Source organism: Mycteria americana, chromosome 12, assembly GCF_035582795.1.
Source record: "Mycteria americana isolate JAX WOST 10 ecotype Jacksonville Zoo and Gardens chromosome 12, USCA_MyAme_1.0, whole genome shotgun sequence".
NCBI classification, from domain to species: domain Eukaryota; kingdom Metazoa; phylum Chordata; class Aves; order Ciconiiformes; family Ciconiidae; genus Mycteria; species Mycteria americana.
This window is the reverse complement of record NC_134376.1, coordinates 9,568,748-9,587,598: the sequence shown is the minus strand read 5'-3', so window position 1 is coordinate 9,587,598 and position 18,851 is coordinate 9,568,748. Positions and strand designations below refer to the sequence as shown.

The window sequence follows — 18,851 nt, the reverse complement described above, 5'->3', positions numbered from 1 at the left end:
CCTCAGTTTTCTTACTTAATGTTCACCTCTAAGTTTGCAGGTGAAAAGCTGCAAAAAACTGTTGAAGGCTTTCACAGCAAACTTTGCAGACATTTTTGTAGACCACTAGGGAATCCTGGATTTAAAATGTTTTTCATACTATTTCCAATCTTGAATAATGTTCCTGCGTGTTCTTTCTCTCCTCTTTTCTTTACAGGCTGTTGTGTAGATTTTGTCATTGCAATGCTCTGAAATCTGTAGGTTATAGCTAAATCATAGAATTAGAGCAGACTAAGAAATGAGAAATATCTTATTATGTTTTTAAAAAGAATAATCAAAATGATTAGGCTTTTCTGTTAAAGGAATGAAAGTTACTCCATTGTTTTTTAGCATTAACAGTGGAGGTCACAACCTCAGAGAGGACGTATTTAGGGAATATTTAAAAGACCATTTTTCACCAGTAAAATCTTCTTAGATTAATTTTTTCCACCAGGTCCTGTTAATAGAGATTTGATTTAAAATGTAAGTATCATCTAAATAAGTTTCTGCTCTATAATCCTGATTCTGAAGTGGGTGGCACTTAGGGACATCATAACACTTAATTTTATATCCATGTCCTATGATTCTTTGTCAGGAGCAAATGATATCCTATGGAATTATTTACAGCTGGTCAGTATTTCTCTACTACAATCCCCTTGTAGCATGGAGAACACCGGGAGTTACTGTTGGTTTTGCCAAAGTATCTGTTCTGGGGGGGTAAATCTGCATCCAGGTTTTTTATGCTGTCAGATATCACTGAAAAGATTAAGTTGTGCAAGTTCTAGGTATTTGAGTTTATTTGCCTGATAGGCAGATTAAATATTACTGTAAAAGCTCCTGCTAAGGAATAAGGAAATAATTCCACTGTTAAATAAGTTACATTTTCTTGGGGCATAAAATTTGAAAAAACTGAGATCCATGCATCAGAGATGTAAGGATAAGTGGTTACAGTTGAAGACATGGGACAAGAGGTAAATGAATACAAAATGAACTTAAAAACCTGAGGCAAAGGGCAAAACTTTGTAGCTTCGCTCAGGCCACAGAAGTTCCACATGGAAAATAATTTAATCAAGAGTTTACCTATAATTTTGTTCCTAGTTTATGAACAGCTTCATCGTTTGTAAGAACAGAAAAGAAAATTAACATGTAGTTCAACAGTCACTCACCTAACCTTGGATTGAGTTTAGTAACTTGTGTTTAGTGGTTGAAAAAGGAGAATCAATAGGTGGACCCAGGTTTTAGAAACACCATAGGCCTCCGGGACTCCACTGGCTCCTGCTCTGACTGTGGGCTCTTCCAGACGTGAGCCAGGTTTTTTTTCCATGTTTGATAATCTTCATGTGCACTTACAACAAGCCTCTAAATGGCATTAAAATTTTTAGAGTTGAGCACAGTTCTGAAGCAATCTTCTAGACTGCTGAAAATAATAATAATAATAATAATAATAATAATATAAAAAGAGAAAGGAAAAAAGGAGAGTAGCAATGGAAAGGAAGAATAATTGGACTTGAGAGCTTTTAGGATCATTACGGTGAGTACAGATAGAAGAGGGCATTTACAGAGAGCAAATGGAGAAGTGTCTAAATCAGATTTGGGGATCTCCGTAAGGGATTACTGAAGTGACGGTTCTTGGGATATATGTGGTGAATGGATATATCAGTCAGCAACTGCTCAAGCTAAAGCAGTGAGAATCTTGATGGAAGTAGTCTGGAAACATCCTTCAGCTCCATGTGAAGGAAAAGGAATAGAGAATCAGCTACTGAATGCTTTGGTGTAAGAACCAGTAACCTTCCTGTAATGCAAACAATAGCATCTGATGTTGTGTTTGACTAAGGAGAGTTGTGGGCAATTAGCAGCCCCAAAGAACACACCAAGAACCTATAAGGATCAGCTGAGCTACAGACGAGATCAGTACAGTACATTAAGTCCTTAAAAAGCTGGTGGTAAAAAATATAAGAAAGCAGGATGGGGAACTTCACATTTACATCAGTTTGGCTGTGAGTAGCCTAAGTGACTTCAATTAATAACTCATCAATTCATAACTGAATTGTCTTTGGATAATCTCAAGATTATTTTATTTTTTTGTTTGTTTTTGTTGTTGTTGTTGCAGGATTCATAGCAACAATTCTGCAAATTTTCTTATATAGTCTACAGCATCTGCGTACATCATCTTCTGCCATGAAGTTGTTGTTTAAATTACAGACTCTAAAATCCTTGTGGACTCTGAAGCCTCCTAATAGAACTTTCCATGGACACCCCAGGCTGCTTGCCTCTGATGTATATTCACAGTACGAGTCCATCAGGCGGGGCGAACAGGAAATACCAAAGTACTTTAACTTTGCAAGTGATGTACTGGACAAATGGTCTGACATTGAAAAGGTAGATGATCTTTTGTTGTGCAGGCAAGATACTTTCATTTGAAATTTCATTTGAAATAAGTTGGGTTTTTTCTTTCTTGGAAAAATCCAGTTGCCAAAATCAATTTGCATTAGGAAGTTATACCAAATCTCATTCTTTCTTGCTTTTTTTTAAAAGTGTCTCTGACCCTTGGTGCTCCCTATGTAGGTAGAAAAAGCAATGGTAAGTCGCTTTTGACTTTGATTTAACCTTGGAATGGCTGTGCTTATTCCTTCAGCATACTATAATACTAGATATATCATAAAAATACAGGTAGCATAATAATAATATTGCATGCTAGGGAAAATTTTCCCACAGATATTTAATTGCCTTTCTCCAAAGCGGATTCTGCATTTGTCCAGATGTCCTGTAGTTAGAGACCACTTAACTCCCCGCTTTCTGAGCAGTCGGACTAGAAAGAGTCCTGGGATACCATGTTGTCCCGTTGTTTTATTTTGTCCTCTGCCTGTGCTGCTTCTGTTTAATAGTATTCCACAGCTCCATCCAGAATATCAGGAGTATTTTGTGAAGTATTTTACGTTATCTGTTATTTTGTAGGAGCATTAATGCTCAGCATAAGGCTTAAACCGAAATAGGATCCAGAGTAGGACTTGAGTCTGGAGGCAATTGGGCTGGTACACATTTCAGGTTCGGAAAAGGAGAATTTATTGGGAATATCTGAGCTTGATCCATAGCAAATCTCGATCCATTAAGGAAAAGGGAAAAATAATAGCTTATATGCCAGTGGTGAAATACTCAGATCTTCCATAATTTGCAGCTATTTGTACATTATAATTTCATGGTCTTTCAGAAGGAAATGTTTTTGTTTTGAATCCCTATGTTTTGTAGGCTGGAAAGAGACCATCAAACCCTGCCTTTTGGTGGATAAATGGAAAAGGAGAAGAAGTGAAGTGGAGCTTTGAGGAGCTGGGGTTCCTGTCTCGGAAAGCGGCCAATGTGCTGACTAAAGTATGTGGGCTGCAGAAGGGGGACAGAATTGTTGTGATCCTGCCGCGAGTCCCAGAATGGTGGCTGGTGAATGTGGCTTGCATGCGAGCAGGTCAGTAAGCATATCTGAGACTGGTAAAACTGGTGTGCTGGTTTAGCTGGGATAGAGTTAATTTTCTTTACAGTAGCTAGTATGGGGCTATGTTTTGGATTTGTGCTGGAAACAGCGTTGGTAACACAGGGATGTTTTAGTTGTTGCTAAGTAATGTTTGCACTAGTCAAGGACTTTTCAGCTCCCCATGCTCTGCCAGGCACACAGGAAGTTGGGAGGGGGCACAGCCAAGACAGTTGATCCAAACTGACCAAAGGGCCATTCCATACCATATGATGTCATGCTCAGTATATAAAGCTGGGGAAGAAGAACGAAGGGGGGGACATTCAGAGTGATGGTGTTTGTCTTCCCAAGTAACCGTTACGTGTGATGGAGCCCCGCTTTCCTGGAGATGGCTGAACGCCTGCCTGCCCATGGGAAGTAATTAATGAATCCCTTGTTTTGCTTTGCTTGTGTGTGCGGCTTTTGCTTTACCTATTAAACTGTCTTTATCTCAACCCACGAGTTTTCTCACTTTTACTCTTGTGACTCTCTCCCCCATCCCACCAGGGGGGAGTGAGCGAGCGGCTGGGTGGGGCTTAGTTGCCAGATGGGGTTAAACCATGACAAGTGGTTAATGCAAATCACTTAAGGGGATCAAGAATTTATATGGTTTGTAAAGGAAAAGTAATGTAATAATCTAGTGAGTGGCCTAGCTACCAATTACACAGGCAGTCCTGAAGGATTTGCACTAGGTGCTGTAGGACAGGTGGCCTGCACAGCAGGCATGGAGATGACAGAAGGCAGGGAAGAGCCATGGAAGTCACCAGACAGGTCCACATTTCATTCCTTACAGGAGAGCACAAGCAGCTGCGTTACTCCACTATAGCTGTTTGGCTTGGGAATGCCAGGGCAAATTCATCTCAGAGGTCAGTTTGGGAATAGTTAATAGTTAGGTTCTTAGAAGAGAATCAGATGTAAAAAATGCCATCCCAAACTAACTTTATTGCTCTTCCAGGAATTGTCTTAATTCCAGGAATATCCCAATTGTCAGCCAAAGACATATTATATCGACTCCAGGCGTCAAAGGCCACATGCATCATTACCAATGACACACTGGCTCCTGCCGTGGACTCGGTGGCGTCTGAGTGTCAGTTTCTGAAAACCAAGCTAATCGTGTCCAAAGGCAGTAGGGAGGGATGGCTGAACTTCACTGACCTGTACAAGTGAGTATGAGTTAGTGACACTGCAGTCATGATGCAGAAAGCAGACCTGTTCTCCACAAGTGCTCACTTACAAGTATTCATTGACGACAAATACTCATCAAATGCCGACATTAAGGTGTTAATCATGACTGTTTGACTGCTGATCCACATCAGAGTTGTTTACTAACAGTGGTCTTGTTCTGGGAAGTTTCTATCCTGTTCTTCTTAAGGGGAAGTCTATCTTTGAGGAAGCGTAACTCTACGTTATTTTGGTCCAATTTGGTGCAAAGCCTCTGTGAAGTTTATTTGGGGTAGGAGTTCTGCAATATGCAATACTTCATTACATTCTGAAGCCTGTGTAAAGTAACCATTGAAGTCACGATTGCATTCTCTGTTTTAAAGAAACCAATCTGCTGACCATTCCTGCGTCAAAACAAGGATTCAAGACTCAATGAGTATCTTCTTTACCAGTGGAACCACAGGTTCTCCAAAGATGACTGAACATTCCCAGGGTAGTCTGGGTTTCAGACCCCTTTTAAGTGAAAGGTATGAAAGGTTTGAGCCTTGGTTGAACATGGGATAATTGAAGCTGCACAGTAGAACTGATGAAAAATTACTGAATAAGAAATACCAATGTACGGCCCCAGTCCTTCTCCCTCTGAAATCAGACTAGAAACTCCAGCAGATTTCTAGGGGAGTAGGATCACCCCAGTGTTTCCATTTTTCAATGAATACCTCTTACCCTTTCTTTAGAGTGGTTCAAAGGACAGCCATCAGCTGGGAATACTTTAGTGCAAAGAACCAAGAGATACCATGCTGTTTGGGCTGCAAAAAGCTTTGTGACATGTGTAGATGAGCAGAGGCAGAGTTTAGGTTGGTTGCAAAGATCACCCTGGTCCCTCAGCAGCCTTAAAACTGAAATACCTGGTGTCCAACACAGCATCCATGAATGCTGCTGCTTCAGCCCTATCTTCCTACCCAGTGGAAAGTCACTTTATTGAAATTCAGACTCATCTCTTTCCCTTACTCTGTCCTATGTTATGACTGACATCATATATGTATGATAGATGTGTGTGTGTGTGTGTGTGTATTTATGCAAACATATAGTTAGGTGCCCTTTTATCCTAGAGCTAGCTCATAAAATAAACTTATTCAGAGTGCCCAGTGCCCATGTATCTTGTCAGAAATCTTGGGCTTGTTGGGGGTTTTTTTTTGTTTTCTTTATTTGTGGTTTGTGGTTTTTTTTTGTTTTTTTAAGCAAAAATTTTTCATTGTCTTTTCGTTCTTTTTTTTCTGCTTCATCAGGTACTGGTTGGATTTGACTCCCTCAGACACGATATGGAGCACAGCAGACACAGGATGGATACTAGCTTCACTGGCATCTGTTTTTGAACCCTGGGTTTTCGGATCATGCATTTTTATACATCAGCTACCACAGATTGAATCAGCAACCATCCTAAATGTAAGGAAAAACTCATGGAGATGTGTTAATCTGCAGAAAGGGCACAAAAAAATAATTCTTAACAGCATCCATAGATTTCGTGAGGGTTGTGTCCATAGTTGTGTTTGAGATGCTGTATCCATTTCGTAAAGCCCCTATTTGCATTTTTAATGTACACAGAAGGGGCCAAACCTGCAGTTCATTCATACATTTTGCTCATAGCTGGTGAGCACGTGAATGAAAGTCATCCAAAAGGAGACTAATTGCTTGCCTTTTGTTCTAGTGACTGTGGAAGTAATATCAGCTGGTATTAATGCAGACTGAAACTGAAGCGTTTCTCTGCCCACACTGGCCAAGATGAAAGCGAAAACCTCCCTATAGTGTAGGCAGAGACCAGCTTATTCTGCCCATGCTCCATGCGATCTGGGTGTCATGTAGACATGCTAACATGGGATTTCGACCAACTGTAGGAGGGTTTCTTACCCAACAGAGAGCATATGGTGCTTTTGCATAGAAAGGAGAGCTACATTTGTCCCCTATATCACTTGTTTACTGTACATCCACAAGGCAGTTTTTTGTCTGAGCTTCATATGTCCATCTTGTTGTTTAACTCACTAGACTCTCTGCAGATTCCCCATTGACACGCTGGTTGGTGCTCCAACGTTGTTCCGCATGCTGGTGCAAAATGATCTCTCCAAGTACGTCAAGAAATTATTTACTGACGTTTAATTTACCCTAACTAAACTTTAGTGATCTCCCAGATCTAGCTGCTTGACCCAAAACAGGATAGTAATTAGTTTAAAATATCCTTCATGAAAAGGTCGTCATACAAAATTTGTGAGTTTTGCTGAGTTTTATGATCAAACATAGAGAAACTTGATGTTTTCCCTCAGAAATTTGAGACTTTCACTACTGAACTTGTGAGTGAATCCTTAAGGGTATGAAACTGAGTGCCTGTTAAATTCTTTTTTAACTAAATCCTAGAAAGTCAGTGTCAACATAACTGTGAGGGAGTGACCTGTGACAGCTGTACATCATCCCCTGCTCCAGTTCTCACTGCCTGCCACCATTCCTTCCTCCCCTCTTGCACTTTCTCCCTTGGACTGTTGCAGAGGGTCAGCAACCAGGGCCCTGGCTCAGCAAATCGCTCTGTGCTTAGTTATAGGCATGTCTTTAAATCCCAGCTGACATCAGCAAAAATTTTACTTTATTTTTCATGCGTGTTTAACTCTGACTACTACTACTCATATGTATAGTGTTGAGCACAGACTGATACCCTTGCTGTATCAGGAGCCGAAGGATCAGGAATCATCTGATTTCCCCAATTCGTGGGACTAACTCCCAGTAAACAGCTCTCCAGTGTTATTTGTTTATAGTTGTATGCTCCTTGTCTTGCCCAATAGATTGAAGTACTGCCTCTCTTTTTTTTTAACTCCCTGTGAAGCTACAAATTCATGAACCTGAAGCACTGCATGAGTGGAGGGGAGCCACTCAACCCAGAAGTCATGGAGCAGTGGAAAAGCAAGACGGGGCTGGACATCCATGAAGTATATGGCCAGACTGAAACGGTACATCTGTAGGGTCAATGTTCTATTAAATCTTTGTAATTCCTGTTTGCTTTAAGATGTTTTAATGTTTGTTTTCAAAGCATACAGCCTGTTTCTTCCTTCATGTTTCTGTGAATGTTTCAGTAATCTCCTCCCCCCGTAAGAGCACCCTTTCATGGCTCTCTTCACAGAACCTGCCAGAAACATGGATTGTTGGGAGGAGATGTGCTGTAATATTTCCATAAATGTCCTTAAGCAAATTCCAAGTGACAGTGACAGGCAAGAGGGCAGAGTTTGAATCTAAGGAAGAAGACTGGTTAGAAGAGGGCATGAATTCTTTGCAGATAATGGAACAGGATTCTTTCAGGGAGTTTCTTGATTTTGCTTATCTGTACCATAGGAATCTTATGAATCTTAATTCCTTACTTCGGAATTATTCTAGAAAATACATTTAATTAATTGAATGTGAATGTAGCAGTTTTCTGTTCCAAAACTTTGGTTTGATTTTGATTTTTACAGGGAGTAATCTGCTCTGTTTTTAAAGGAATGAAGATTAAACCTGGATCAATGGGGAAGGCAGCTCCCCTTTATGATGTGCAGGTTTGTTGGCTGTTCCTTAGATTCTTTCACAGGGCTGTTTTGTTTGGTTGGTTTGGGGTTTTTTTTTTCCCATTGGACTAAATACGTGTTGTTTTTCATTCTAGATCATAGACAAAAATGCTAATATTCTGCCTCCGGGACAACAGGGGGAAATTGCTGTCAGAAGCAAACCTATAAGACCACTTGGTTTATTCTCTGAATATGTAGTAAGGACTTCATTTCATTCCTCACCACCACCAATCTCCCCAAAATCTCTCCAATTGCATAGTGGTTCAAAAGGCTGAGTATTTTTCACCAGTTTATTATTTATTACCAGAGTAATTTGTTTATTTGAATTGGTGGATGTTAGAAAAGGAAAGAAAAGAATTTGCTCAAGATTGAGTTAATTTTTTTTTTAAAGAATCAAAATGTTTTTGTTTGTTAAACCTATTTTATTGTATTTTATAGCAATATCAGTACAATTCTTGAACATCCTTGACTGAAAAATTAAGTTCCAGTACATTTAACATTATGTGCATTATAGCATAATGTATAGTTAATATAGTTAATGCATGCTCAAAATCTAAACTACCGTTTGTAAACCACTTCGAGGATAACCCTAAGAAAACTGCAGAAAGTGAACGTGGGGATTTTTATGTCACTGGAGACAGAGGGACTATGGATGAAGATGGATATTTTCAGTTTATTGGAAGAGACGATGACATCATCATTTCTTCAGGGTCAGTTTGCATGCTTCCTTTCTAAATCTGCCATTGTATAACCTTACATGTTGTGTTCCTGGTGAGCTTCTGACATGATAGTCCTGTGATTAATGTATTGACCTCTTGACTTAGGAATACTTGCTTTTATTATTAGCTTTTCATAGACCTGCAGTATCATCGTGGTGATGTCAGTGGCATTTCTGTATCAGTTTCCCCTGCAACATCTCATCTGTTTCAACAAAGAGTGAAGACTTCCACTGGCAGAGGAGGGATTTTAATCTAGTTTGGTTTTTGACTAAAATTGAAGGACATCTCTATCGCACTCAAAGAGCATTGAAACATTTTAGTTTTAACATGTTGCAAATAAACAGTTTGATATTGTATGATGTGATACTATAACGTGGCATCAGCTGGTACTGCAGACCCCAGCTGTCAGGGTGGGATGGAGCTCCAGCTTAGGAGTCACAAGGAGAGGGGAGAGATGGAGAGGTATCCACAGCCCCAGCAGTCCTCTATCACAGGACCACCATGAAATGCTCCTACCTTCTAACACAGCCAACTTTCCCATTCTGCCTAAAGTTTCCATAGTTGGTTGTTGGTTTGGTTGGGATTTTTTTCTTCAATATGACAATTTAAAAACATTTGGTACTGGTTTTCCAGCTCATAAAACCAAATCCTACATTTTTCTTTCCTTACCTAGATATCGCATTGGGCCATTTGAAGTAGAGAGTGCCCTGATAGAGCACCCAGCAGTAGCAGAAACAGCTGTTGTCAGCAGCCCAGATCCCCTCAGAGGAGAGGTAATGATGCTGAACAGTGGTGGGGGAAGCAATATGTTTGTTTAAATATATAACTATATAAAGCAGTTCCTACTTCACTGAATAATGTACAGCACTAAGGCAGTCATGTCATCATGGATAACCCTACTTGGGATGACAGGCAAAATCCCTTCCCATGTACACGCCTTTGCTCTTCTTAGTTTCTTTTCATCCCAAGAAGGTCTTCTCTGTGGAGAACATTACAGTGGTGTTTACTTTCTCCTTGTTGTTAAGCAGTTGTCTATACACTGAAATTGTCTTTTCTGGCTGTCTTGGTGTAGCCAAAGTTATACTATAACTGCCCTAGCATTAGACTTGGGCTACACATGTGGAGAAAGCACAGTCATGTGCTGGGATGATATGGGCCTACTGTCCTCAGTGTGAACTTCAGAGATAAACAAAATGTCCCTCAGCTTCGGGGAGAACTCTGCAGAGACATCTCTTATTACTCCTTCTTCTTGACTCCTGCTGAGAGTATAGAGCAAATGCTCTTGCTTTGTAATGAGGGCAGGGAAACTGTGCTTTCAACTTTCCCTTCTGCACATACATGTAGAGAAGCTGGACATAACCATTTCTTATACTGTGCTGGTTTCTCTGTTCCTCTTTTGTGTCTCATGACTCTGAGCAGTACTGCTCACTGGTAACCTGTATATTAGCTCTTAAAAATGGATGGTGTTGGATCACTTTTGTTGACCTTACCTTACAGGTTGTGAAAGCATTTGTGGTCCTGTCCCCGACCTTTTCATCCAGTGACCTGGAGAGCTTAACCTGTGACTTGCAGGAGCACGTCAAGAAAACTACTGCACCATATAAATACCCTAGGAAGGTAAATGCTTCTGAGGAGAAACTTTAAACCAGGGCACCCTTCCATAAATCTCAGGAGAATTACTATTTGGATTTTTGTGATTCACCTGAAAGAGACAGTGATAAAGATTCAGCTGGAGCACTGGTTCCAGAAAATCTTTCCTAAATAACATTAGTTTACATTGTTTTTCATGCATTTCAGTAAAGGGTTTGTTTAAACCTCTCAAAAATTTCTAGACTTCGTATGATATCCTAGTTAGGTCTGCATGTACTAAGTCAGGCTCACAATTACAATTTTCCATTTTGTATTTAGTCTTCAGCCAAGCACTCTCTGGTGACTTTAGGGTAGTACCTGACTGAATAAGTTTTTATCTACTGGTCCTCACAGTTAGTACATAAAAGGAAAGCCCAGGAGGATACACTTGGTGTTTCTCAGTAATCCCAGCACTACAGGAAAAGAGCTACTAGTAGTGCCTTAGTTCACTTATGCAGAACTCATAGGAACTGAGGACCATGAAAGACTTTGTGCCAGTAGCATCCCTTTTATCTTCTTTTTGTCATTCGTCTCTGACCTCTGATACCATTTAAGGTATTCATCCTTCTGTTACAGTACTCAGTTTGGTTAGCTGGGAGGCAGCTACACAGATGTTTGGCCATCTAGCCAGCCAAAGAAATTGTTTCACAAGTGGCACAATGTGCTGCCTTGATTTGGCTTGGACTTGATCCTTTAGGCAAACAGTTCTTACTGATGGGAGTCCTCTTAGTTTTCCATGCTGAGAGCCAGTCTTGGAAAACCAACTCTGTAGAACATGCTACATTGTTTTCTATCTTTTTTTATTTAGGTGGAATTTGTCCAAGAGCTGCCAAAGACAGTCACTGGGAAGATCAAGAGGAACGAATTAAGAAACAAAGAGTGGGGACAGATGTAGCATTGTTTGGAATTAATAGAACTTCTTTCATTCCATTAACACTACATACATTTATCTGCTATAACTGCCCTCCTTCTGATCTATTTTTGTTAAATGCCTGAGCATCAAAAACTATGGATAACACCAAGATATGATGTTTGCACCTGCTTGCAAAGCTTCTAACGTCAGTACTGCAGTTTCAGTACCTGAAGCACTGCTGGGAAAGGGAACAAACCATCCAACTCCATTCTAGTCCTGAATGTCCACAGGTTCGCCAGAGTTTGGCTGGTGACCCATCTCTTTTAGATGGCATCCAAGATCAGTGAAGAGATATTGCTGATATCAATTGTCTAGCTCCAAGCTGCAGAAAAGGCAGTCATGGATTTGAGTGGTTCAAATGCTCTGTTCTTAAATGCAGCATGTTTAAACTGAATGCAGCCCTCCTATCATTTACGGAAGATGGAAAGACTCCTCTTTATCGATACCACCATATGACCTTCATAAACCTTTCTTGTTTAATACATGCGTTGATGACAAGCAGTGCCAGCTTCTCCCACGCTTTATCCACAAATACTCTCTCATACAGAAGTAGCTTCATTGCTTGCCCTCTGTTCTGATCTTCACACAGAATAGACAAAACTCCTGTACCGCTTCTGGTGGTCTTTAAAATGAAGTTTGCTGTTGGGCAGGTGACCCAATTTGTAGAACAGACCATGGTTCTTTGCCATAGTAGACACTTGCTACAGGACCAATCTATCTCTATCAATGATCTGGACAAGGGGATCGAGTGCACCCTAAGTAAGTTTGCAGACAACACCAAGTTGGGCGGGAGTGTTGATCTGCTTGAGGGTAGGAAGGCTCTGCAGAGGGACCTGGACAGGCTGGATCGATGGGTTGAGGTCAATTGTATGAGGTTCAACAAGGCCTAGTGCAAGGTCCTGCACTTGGGTCACAGCAACCCCATGCAACGCTACAGGCTTGGGGAAGAGTGGCTGGAAAGCTGCCCAGCGGAAAAGGACCTGGGGGTGTTGGTTGACAGCCGCCTGAATATGAGCCAGCAGTGTGCCCAGGTGGCCAAGAAAGCCAATGGCATCCTGGCTTGTATCAAAAATAGCGTGGCCAGCAGGACTAGGGAAGTGATTGTGCCCCTGTACTCGGCACTGGTGAGGCCGCACCTTGAATGCTGTGTTCAGTTTTGGGCCCCTCACTCCAAGAGAGACATTGGGGTGCTGGAGCGTGTCCAGAGAAGGGCAACGAAGCTGGTGAAGGGTCTGGAGCACAAGTCTGATGAGGAGCAGCTGAGGGAACTGGGGCTGTTTAGCCTGGAGAAAAGGAGGCTCAGGGGAGACCTTATTGCTCTCTACAGCTACCTGAAAGGAGGGTGTAGAGAGGTGGGGGTCGGTCTCTTCTCCCAGGTAACAAGTGATAGGACAAGAGGAAACAGCCTCAAGTTGTGCCAGGGGAGGTTTAGACTGGATATTAGGAAATTTTACTTCACTGAAAGGGTTATCAAGCATTGGAACAGGCTGCCCAGGGAAGTGGTTGAGTCACCATCCCTGGAGGTATTTAAAAGACATGTAGGTGTGGTGCTTAGGGACATGGTTTAGTGGTGGACTTGGCAGTGCTGGGTTAATGGTTGGACTTGATGATCTTAAAGGTCTTTTCCAACCTAAACGATTCTATGATTCTATTTCTGTAGCTACTTGGAGGTGAAACCAGTGAAAAAACTCCCTTGATCTGGTTTGGATGATCACATCTCTGTTTTAACATTTAGCTCTTCGCTTTATGAAGACGCACGTACTGTAGTGTACACACCCTTGCTTCTTACAGTTGCACATGCAATAGTGGGCCAAACTTTAAGACTATATCAGTTCTTAGCTGTTCATCCTCAGGTTTTTTTAATTTTGTGTACTCAAAGAAGATTTTGTTTTCTGGCATGAATTTTCATTATTTGACAAAAACATCTCCAGCCTTGGAGTCCTCTTCTGTTCATTACATAAGAAGAAATTGCTGGAGAACAATAGCATCTTTAGGCAGGAAAGAAGGTCTTTTCAGCTGTGTCTCACTGCCTGGAGTTCTGTGTCTGCTGCAGCTGTAAAGTGAGATTTGCAAAATTCTAATTTTGAGAAAGTAAAATATTTTATTTCTTGAGAGTAAACACTTTGCTTATGTCAGTGAAACAATTTCTGTACTAGCAACTGCTGAAATGAAAGCAATTGTCAATAAATACAATGTTTACTTCATTCTTTTTTGACATTATCTTCGTTTTTTGTAATGCTCCTTACTATTTCACAGAGATTTCAGAACACTTTCTATTTCACTCCTAAGGTTTCTAGGAGTATTAGATCCCATGATTATAAAACTAATCATTAGTTTCTTGAATGCACTTGTTTGGGCATGTCACTTGTTGCTGCCTCAAGCTTTTTTCTGTACCCAGTTCAGTTTCCTTTAAAAGCCATGTACTCCTGGGCCTTTCAGGGGCTCTACATCTTCTAGATCTTTCTGCTTGGTTTCAAACAAACAAGTGTTTAAAAACAACAAAAAGTGGACAAAACAACAAAAAGTCTGCAAAAAGTGGAATGATAAACAAGTGTACAAACTGGAATTCAGAGCCCCTGGAAACTCTCCTTGTCTCTGCAGTTAGCTCTTTGGGCAGTTAAACTCCAGTAATGTCTGAGGATTGGGAGGCTGATTTCCACCCCCACCCCCACCCCCCCCCCCCCCCCCCCAAATTTAAGGACCTAAAATCAAGCAACTAAATTGAGTTGAGAAAGTTCAGAGCCTTAAAAAAAAGGTCTGAATGAAACTACCACACTGAAGACAAGAGTTTTGCCACTGATTTCAGTGGGGTCATGACTCTTCACTCGCTAAATTCTAGTGTGGCTCATTAGAATAATTTGCTCCAGGCTTCAACGCTAGAACCGTCACCTAAGGTGACCCCTTGCTTAGCTGACCTTAGAAACTGGGTTTCTGTTGTGCTCTAGCACCCAGTTTTTTGCATGAATGGGCTGGGATCAAAGTCAAGCAGACTGCCAGGTTATTCATGCCACGTGCTGTGGCTGTAGTCTGTGAGGTGCTCTGCTCCATGCTGCAGCAACCTCTTTTCATTGATATTCAGTACGCTCTTCTGTCTCATGTTCAAGGTAGATGGTTTAATTCTCCTCCTCTGCCCAGATTCAGAGAATCGCCAATACATTTCCTCTGATCCATGCAGAATTATTTCAGAGACTCAAGCTTGCAGCTACAAGCAGTTGAAAGCAAAATACATCTCTCTAGCACGTGGCTTTTGGAGCCACAAAGTTTGAAACTTGACTGGATTGTATCATTCTGGCTGAAAAATATAATTTTCAATAGACTAGCCTTTCCCTTTGAGAACTCCTCTCCATCCCTTTTACAGCCCAGCTTCAATTTGATGTTATTCTCAGAGACAATAGAAAAGGTAACACCTGCATCAGAAAAGGTATTCTGTATCAAATATATTTTGATGCATTATTTCCTGAGAGTTTAGCCTCTCATCCAAAGCCTATGGAAGGGACATGGTGACTTTGGTACGTATGGTCTCTATAGGGATTACAGAAGTGCAACATTATGAGGAGGTTGCAAAACAACCTCACCCAGGTGTTAATGCTGCCAGTGCCTCTGCACGTTTTGCCTAATGTCTGCAAAGACAATGCTGTTCTCCCTTGTGTATCAGGATGACAAGGAAACAGAAATGGATCATAAGGAGAAAGCTGTTGTGTTCTTGAGACTGTCTCATCTTCAGCCTCATTCTTCAGAAGTTAATTAGCCCTTTCTTATGGTGTTTTATGTGTGTTTAGAACGGGCAACACAGATGTTTTGAGGGCAGCAAACAAGTAAAATAACTGATTATAGTTCTTTTAGAGGACTTGTTTCTTTCTTTTGAAGTTTTAGAAAGTAGAGAGGAATCTTCAGTTTCAGCTGGGGACGGGAACATGTTTCCTCTTCAATGTTTTCCCCTTAGTGGTCATATAAATTTTTTCTGATTTGGGATAGTGGCAGAGCAAGTCTTGAAAATGCATCTGGGAGACTAGCAGTTTTATTGCAGCAAGATTCAAAATCCATATATTTGGTGGTAGGATGAGAACCATGTGTAGGTGTCCCCTTCTTTTGATGGCATGTCTCTTGTCTTCCAACCATTAGCCAAGGAGTGGAATTCTCAGTGCAAGGTTGGGAGTATTTGCCGTGTTTTAAAACTGTGAGGCATGTTATTATACCTAGTATGAGACTACTAAACTGCACAAGCAACGTATATTTATACTGAAGACTATTTTGAAACAGGTATGAACATAAGACCCCATCTTTTGCTTTAACAACCCCTCTGAGGTAAATGATATGAGAACTGCGATTATATTCAGTACATGAGAAATAATCCTTTCATATATGATGCTATCATACATCATGAGAAACTAAAAAGTTGTAGAAATTCATGGTACATGCTTAATGTTGCACGTATACATATATACTGTGTGCATATACATATTGTGTGTATGTATTTTGGCACATAAAAATTCTCTGCTTACATTAGTTAGAAAGTTAATATTTAGTTTTATGTGTAGAAATCCTTAATACATTTCCAGAATGTGTTTGGAACTTGGTCTTGCAGATTTGCTGAATGGTGATTTTTTGTGACTTTGTGTGTGTTATTTTAGCCAGTCCATTGAGCAGGAGCATTTTATAAGTGATCTACAACTTCATCTCCTTTCCCACAATAGAAGTTGGAATAAAGCCATAACAAAAAACAGAGCAGCCATTAGGTGAGTTTGGTTTTAATTATTCATAAGGCTTTTCAGATTGTTGATGTAAAACCAATTATTATGCTAATACTTGATCTGAGTCTTAATAGTCCCCCTGTAAGAATAAAAAAGAACACAATTTATAAGTTAAATGGATGTAAGCATATCTGTGTGGGAAGGGTTCATTACTGAAAAGATCAATTAGAGAAGGGGTAATTTGCCAAGTTCAGCCATCACATTCAAGTGTTAGATTTGCGGATCAGAACTTGCCGTCGGTGTCTGAGCTTCCATCAGCTCTGGCAGAGCGACAGAGTCCAGCAGCTGCTTGTCTGCTAATGGATTCCTTTACAGTCCTAAAATCCAAAATAAAGTTATCTTCAAGCACAATCTCACAGGCTTCTAGCGAGTGTAGAAACTGAAATCCACCATGAGAGCAAGAAGTTTGTTTAATGTGATTCTACCAGAAGAAAAGTGAACAAACTAAGGTTGTGGTCAAATCCGGCTGCAGCAGGGTCTGCCTGCCAGGAGCCCATGCTCCGCACAGCTCCGTGCTCTCAAGTCAGGTTCCCCTTGAGAGAGGGAGGCTGCGGGCACCACGGTCCTCTGCTTTTTCAGGCCTCTCTGAGTGCCACCCATTTCGGATAAATGGGCTCAGTTGGAGAAGGTAGCACACTTTGCCTCTTTAATTCGGATATTTATACTTACTTCCAGTGGGTGATACAGCATATGGATACATTTCCAAAAAAATGTTTATCTCGGCCTTTTATGATGCTTTCACAAAAGATCAGTATTTGTTTTCCTGTGGTATTTCCTAGGCAATCAGGTGCTGAGGTGAGGTTATTTGCTACATAAGGGGCCAGGCATTCACAGCTAGATTCTTTAAACCTCATTGTCTATTATTATTATTATTATTATGGTCAGACTGGCTAGTTCTGGATAGAAAGCATTATTCTCTTAGTAACTGAAGTAACAGAAATTTGAAGGAACCAGAGAGGACTTTGTGCGCTTCCCTTAATCAGATTAAATACTTCCACAGTCTTTTTTCCCTTACCATGCTTATGATCTGCAGCAAATCGACGCTAAAGGTAAACCCCTTCTACTAGGTGACATGAAGCTACACTCCTGAGAGATTCCTGAAGGAATCAGGCCCGTTAATGAATGGAAAGAGGATTATGTAAATTCACCATGTCTACATCCACTTAACACCAGTTGTAAATTTATTTTTCCTATTAAATGATTCCTTTATAATTTTTGTCTCGTCATTACCAAGCTTTGGATGAATTTGAATCCCTCTGATACACTATGGGGTCTGTCTGATATAAGCTGCATAAAATTTGCCTATTCCACCTCATTTTCTCCATGGATTCAGGGATCATACATCTTTTCACATGGCAAGCTACAGTATGATGCAGCAGCTATTTTAAATGTAAGAATAAAAACAGTGTGTCATTGAAAGCAAAAGCTGTTGGCGTTAGTGGGTTGTTAATGCAAGGCACGAGGGGAGACAGTGCTCTCAGTAGAGTGGAAATTCAAAAACATAGATTCAATTCTTGTACCACCCACAGACATATGGATTGATATAGGGCAAGTCACATCTCTTTGTAATACCACAGATTCTTTCTTAGTAAAAAATGAGTAATGAAATCTCTCTCTCCACTGTAAACCATCCTGAGGCACGCTCTGTTCCCACCAAATAGTGGTGTCACTGTCTCTTTGATTTTCTGCTTGGTGTTTGCTTGTTGGGGTGCCCATGACAAGAAGTTTCAGCAAGTTCGCAGCAAATAGAACTCTTTCTTTTTTTTTTTTAACGCGCCAAGTCTGTCTACATTTCCTATCACCCACTATTTATCGCATGAGCTTGCTGCATGATCTTACCAGGTATCCATTCCACCAGAGCCACATTGCAGGCCGGAGCTTTCCGCCTTAGTCTCATGCCACACAGATTGTGTCGGGCACTGTCAGAGTGTAATAATTTCAGAAGCTGGGATCCTCATGGAGACCTGCAAAATTGCCATTTCTGCTTGTATGCAGCTGGACCCTAGATTCAAACCATATTCTTTCCTTCAGTGATTCTAATGCATTTATTTCTTGGGTTTTTTTCCCAACATATATTGGGAAAAAGTTGAAATTACAAATTCAAGAGCCTGCAATACTGCATGAGTGGAGGGGAGTCAAACCACGCTGCCATGATGGCAGAGTAGAAAAATAAGGGTTAGATATCTATGAATGTTATGGCCAGACCAAATCAGTATGTTTGCAGTCACTTGCATACAGTGTATATTGTGTGGAAATACCATTACAAATGTCTAGGGTAGAAGTTCCCTGGAGAAAATTTTTAACTTAGACCAGACTGTTCCATGGTGCCACTTCAGTGGTTCAAATGAGGAGGAACTCCAAGTCCCATAAATCCAAGATATGGACTTGCTCATCCCCCTACAAGAAATACCAGTAGAATGCTGACACTAATGGCAGTGTAGGCAGGAACACTGCTCTGCTGCTCCGCTCACACCCATATAAATCAGAGGGCATTTCTGAGAAGTAAATGGAGCCAAATTACTGTAAAGCAAATCTAAATCAGAAGCATTTCAAGCCCAGTTGATTTAATCTGGAATGCTGCTT

General features: G+C 40.8%; 1 protein-coding gene across 1 annotated transcript; it reads left to right on the top strand.

Annotated features, from left to right (window-relative positions):
* The first annotated feature begins 2,196 nt into the window (after nucleotides 1–2,196).
* LOC142415930 (acyl-coenzyme A synthetase ACSM4, mitochondrial-like) lies at nucleotides 2,197–11,499 on the top strand. The gene is made up of 13 exons (XM_075514875.1): nucleotides 2,197–2,397; nucleotides 3,265–3,475; nucleotides 4,473–4,680; nucleotides 5,062–5,205; nucleotides 5,965–6,121; nucleotides 6,719–6,798; nucleotides 7,545–7,668; nucleotides 8,167–8,247; nucleotides 8,352–8,453; nucleotides 8,839–8,966; nucleotides 9,649–9,748; nucleotides 10,473–10,592; nucleotides 11,413–11,499. The coding sequence occupies exons 1-13, from the start codon at nucleotides 2,197–2,199 to the stop codon at nucleotides 11,497–11,499; spliced, it is 1,743 nt and encodes a 580-aa protein (XP_075370990.1).
* Nucleotides 11,500–18,851: the final 7,352 nt, after the last annotated feature.

What these genes read in the sequence shown, in the direction of transcription:
- LOC142415930 (XM_075514875.1), top strand. Translation starts at nt 2,197, where the DNA reads ATGAAGTTGTTGTTTAAATTACAGACTCTAAAATCCTTGTGGACTCTG. An exon ending in AATGGTCTGACATTGAAAAG is followed by an intron (nt 2,398 to 3,264) that starts GTAGATGATCTT and finishes TATGTTTTGTAG; the next exon opens with GCTGGAAAGAGACCATCAAA. An exon ending in GTGCAAAATGATCTCTCCAA is followed by an intron (nt 6,799 to 7,544) that starts GTACGTCAAGAA and finishes CTCCCTGTGAAG; the next exon opens with CTACAAATTCATGAACCTGA.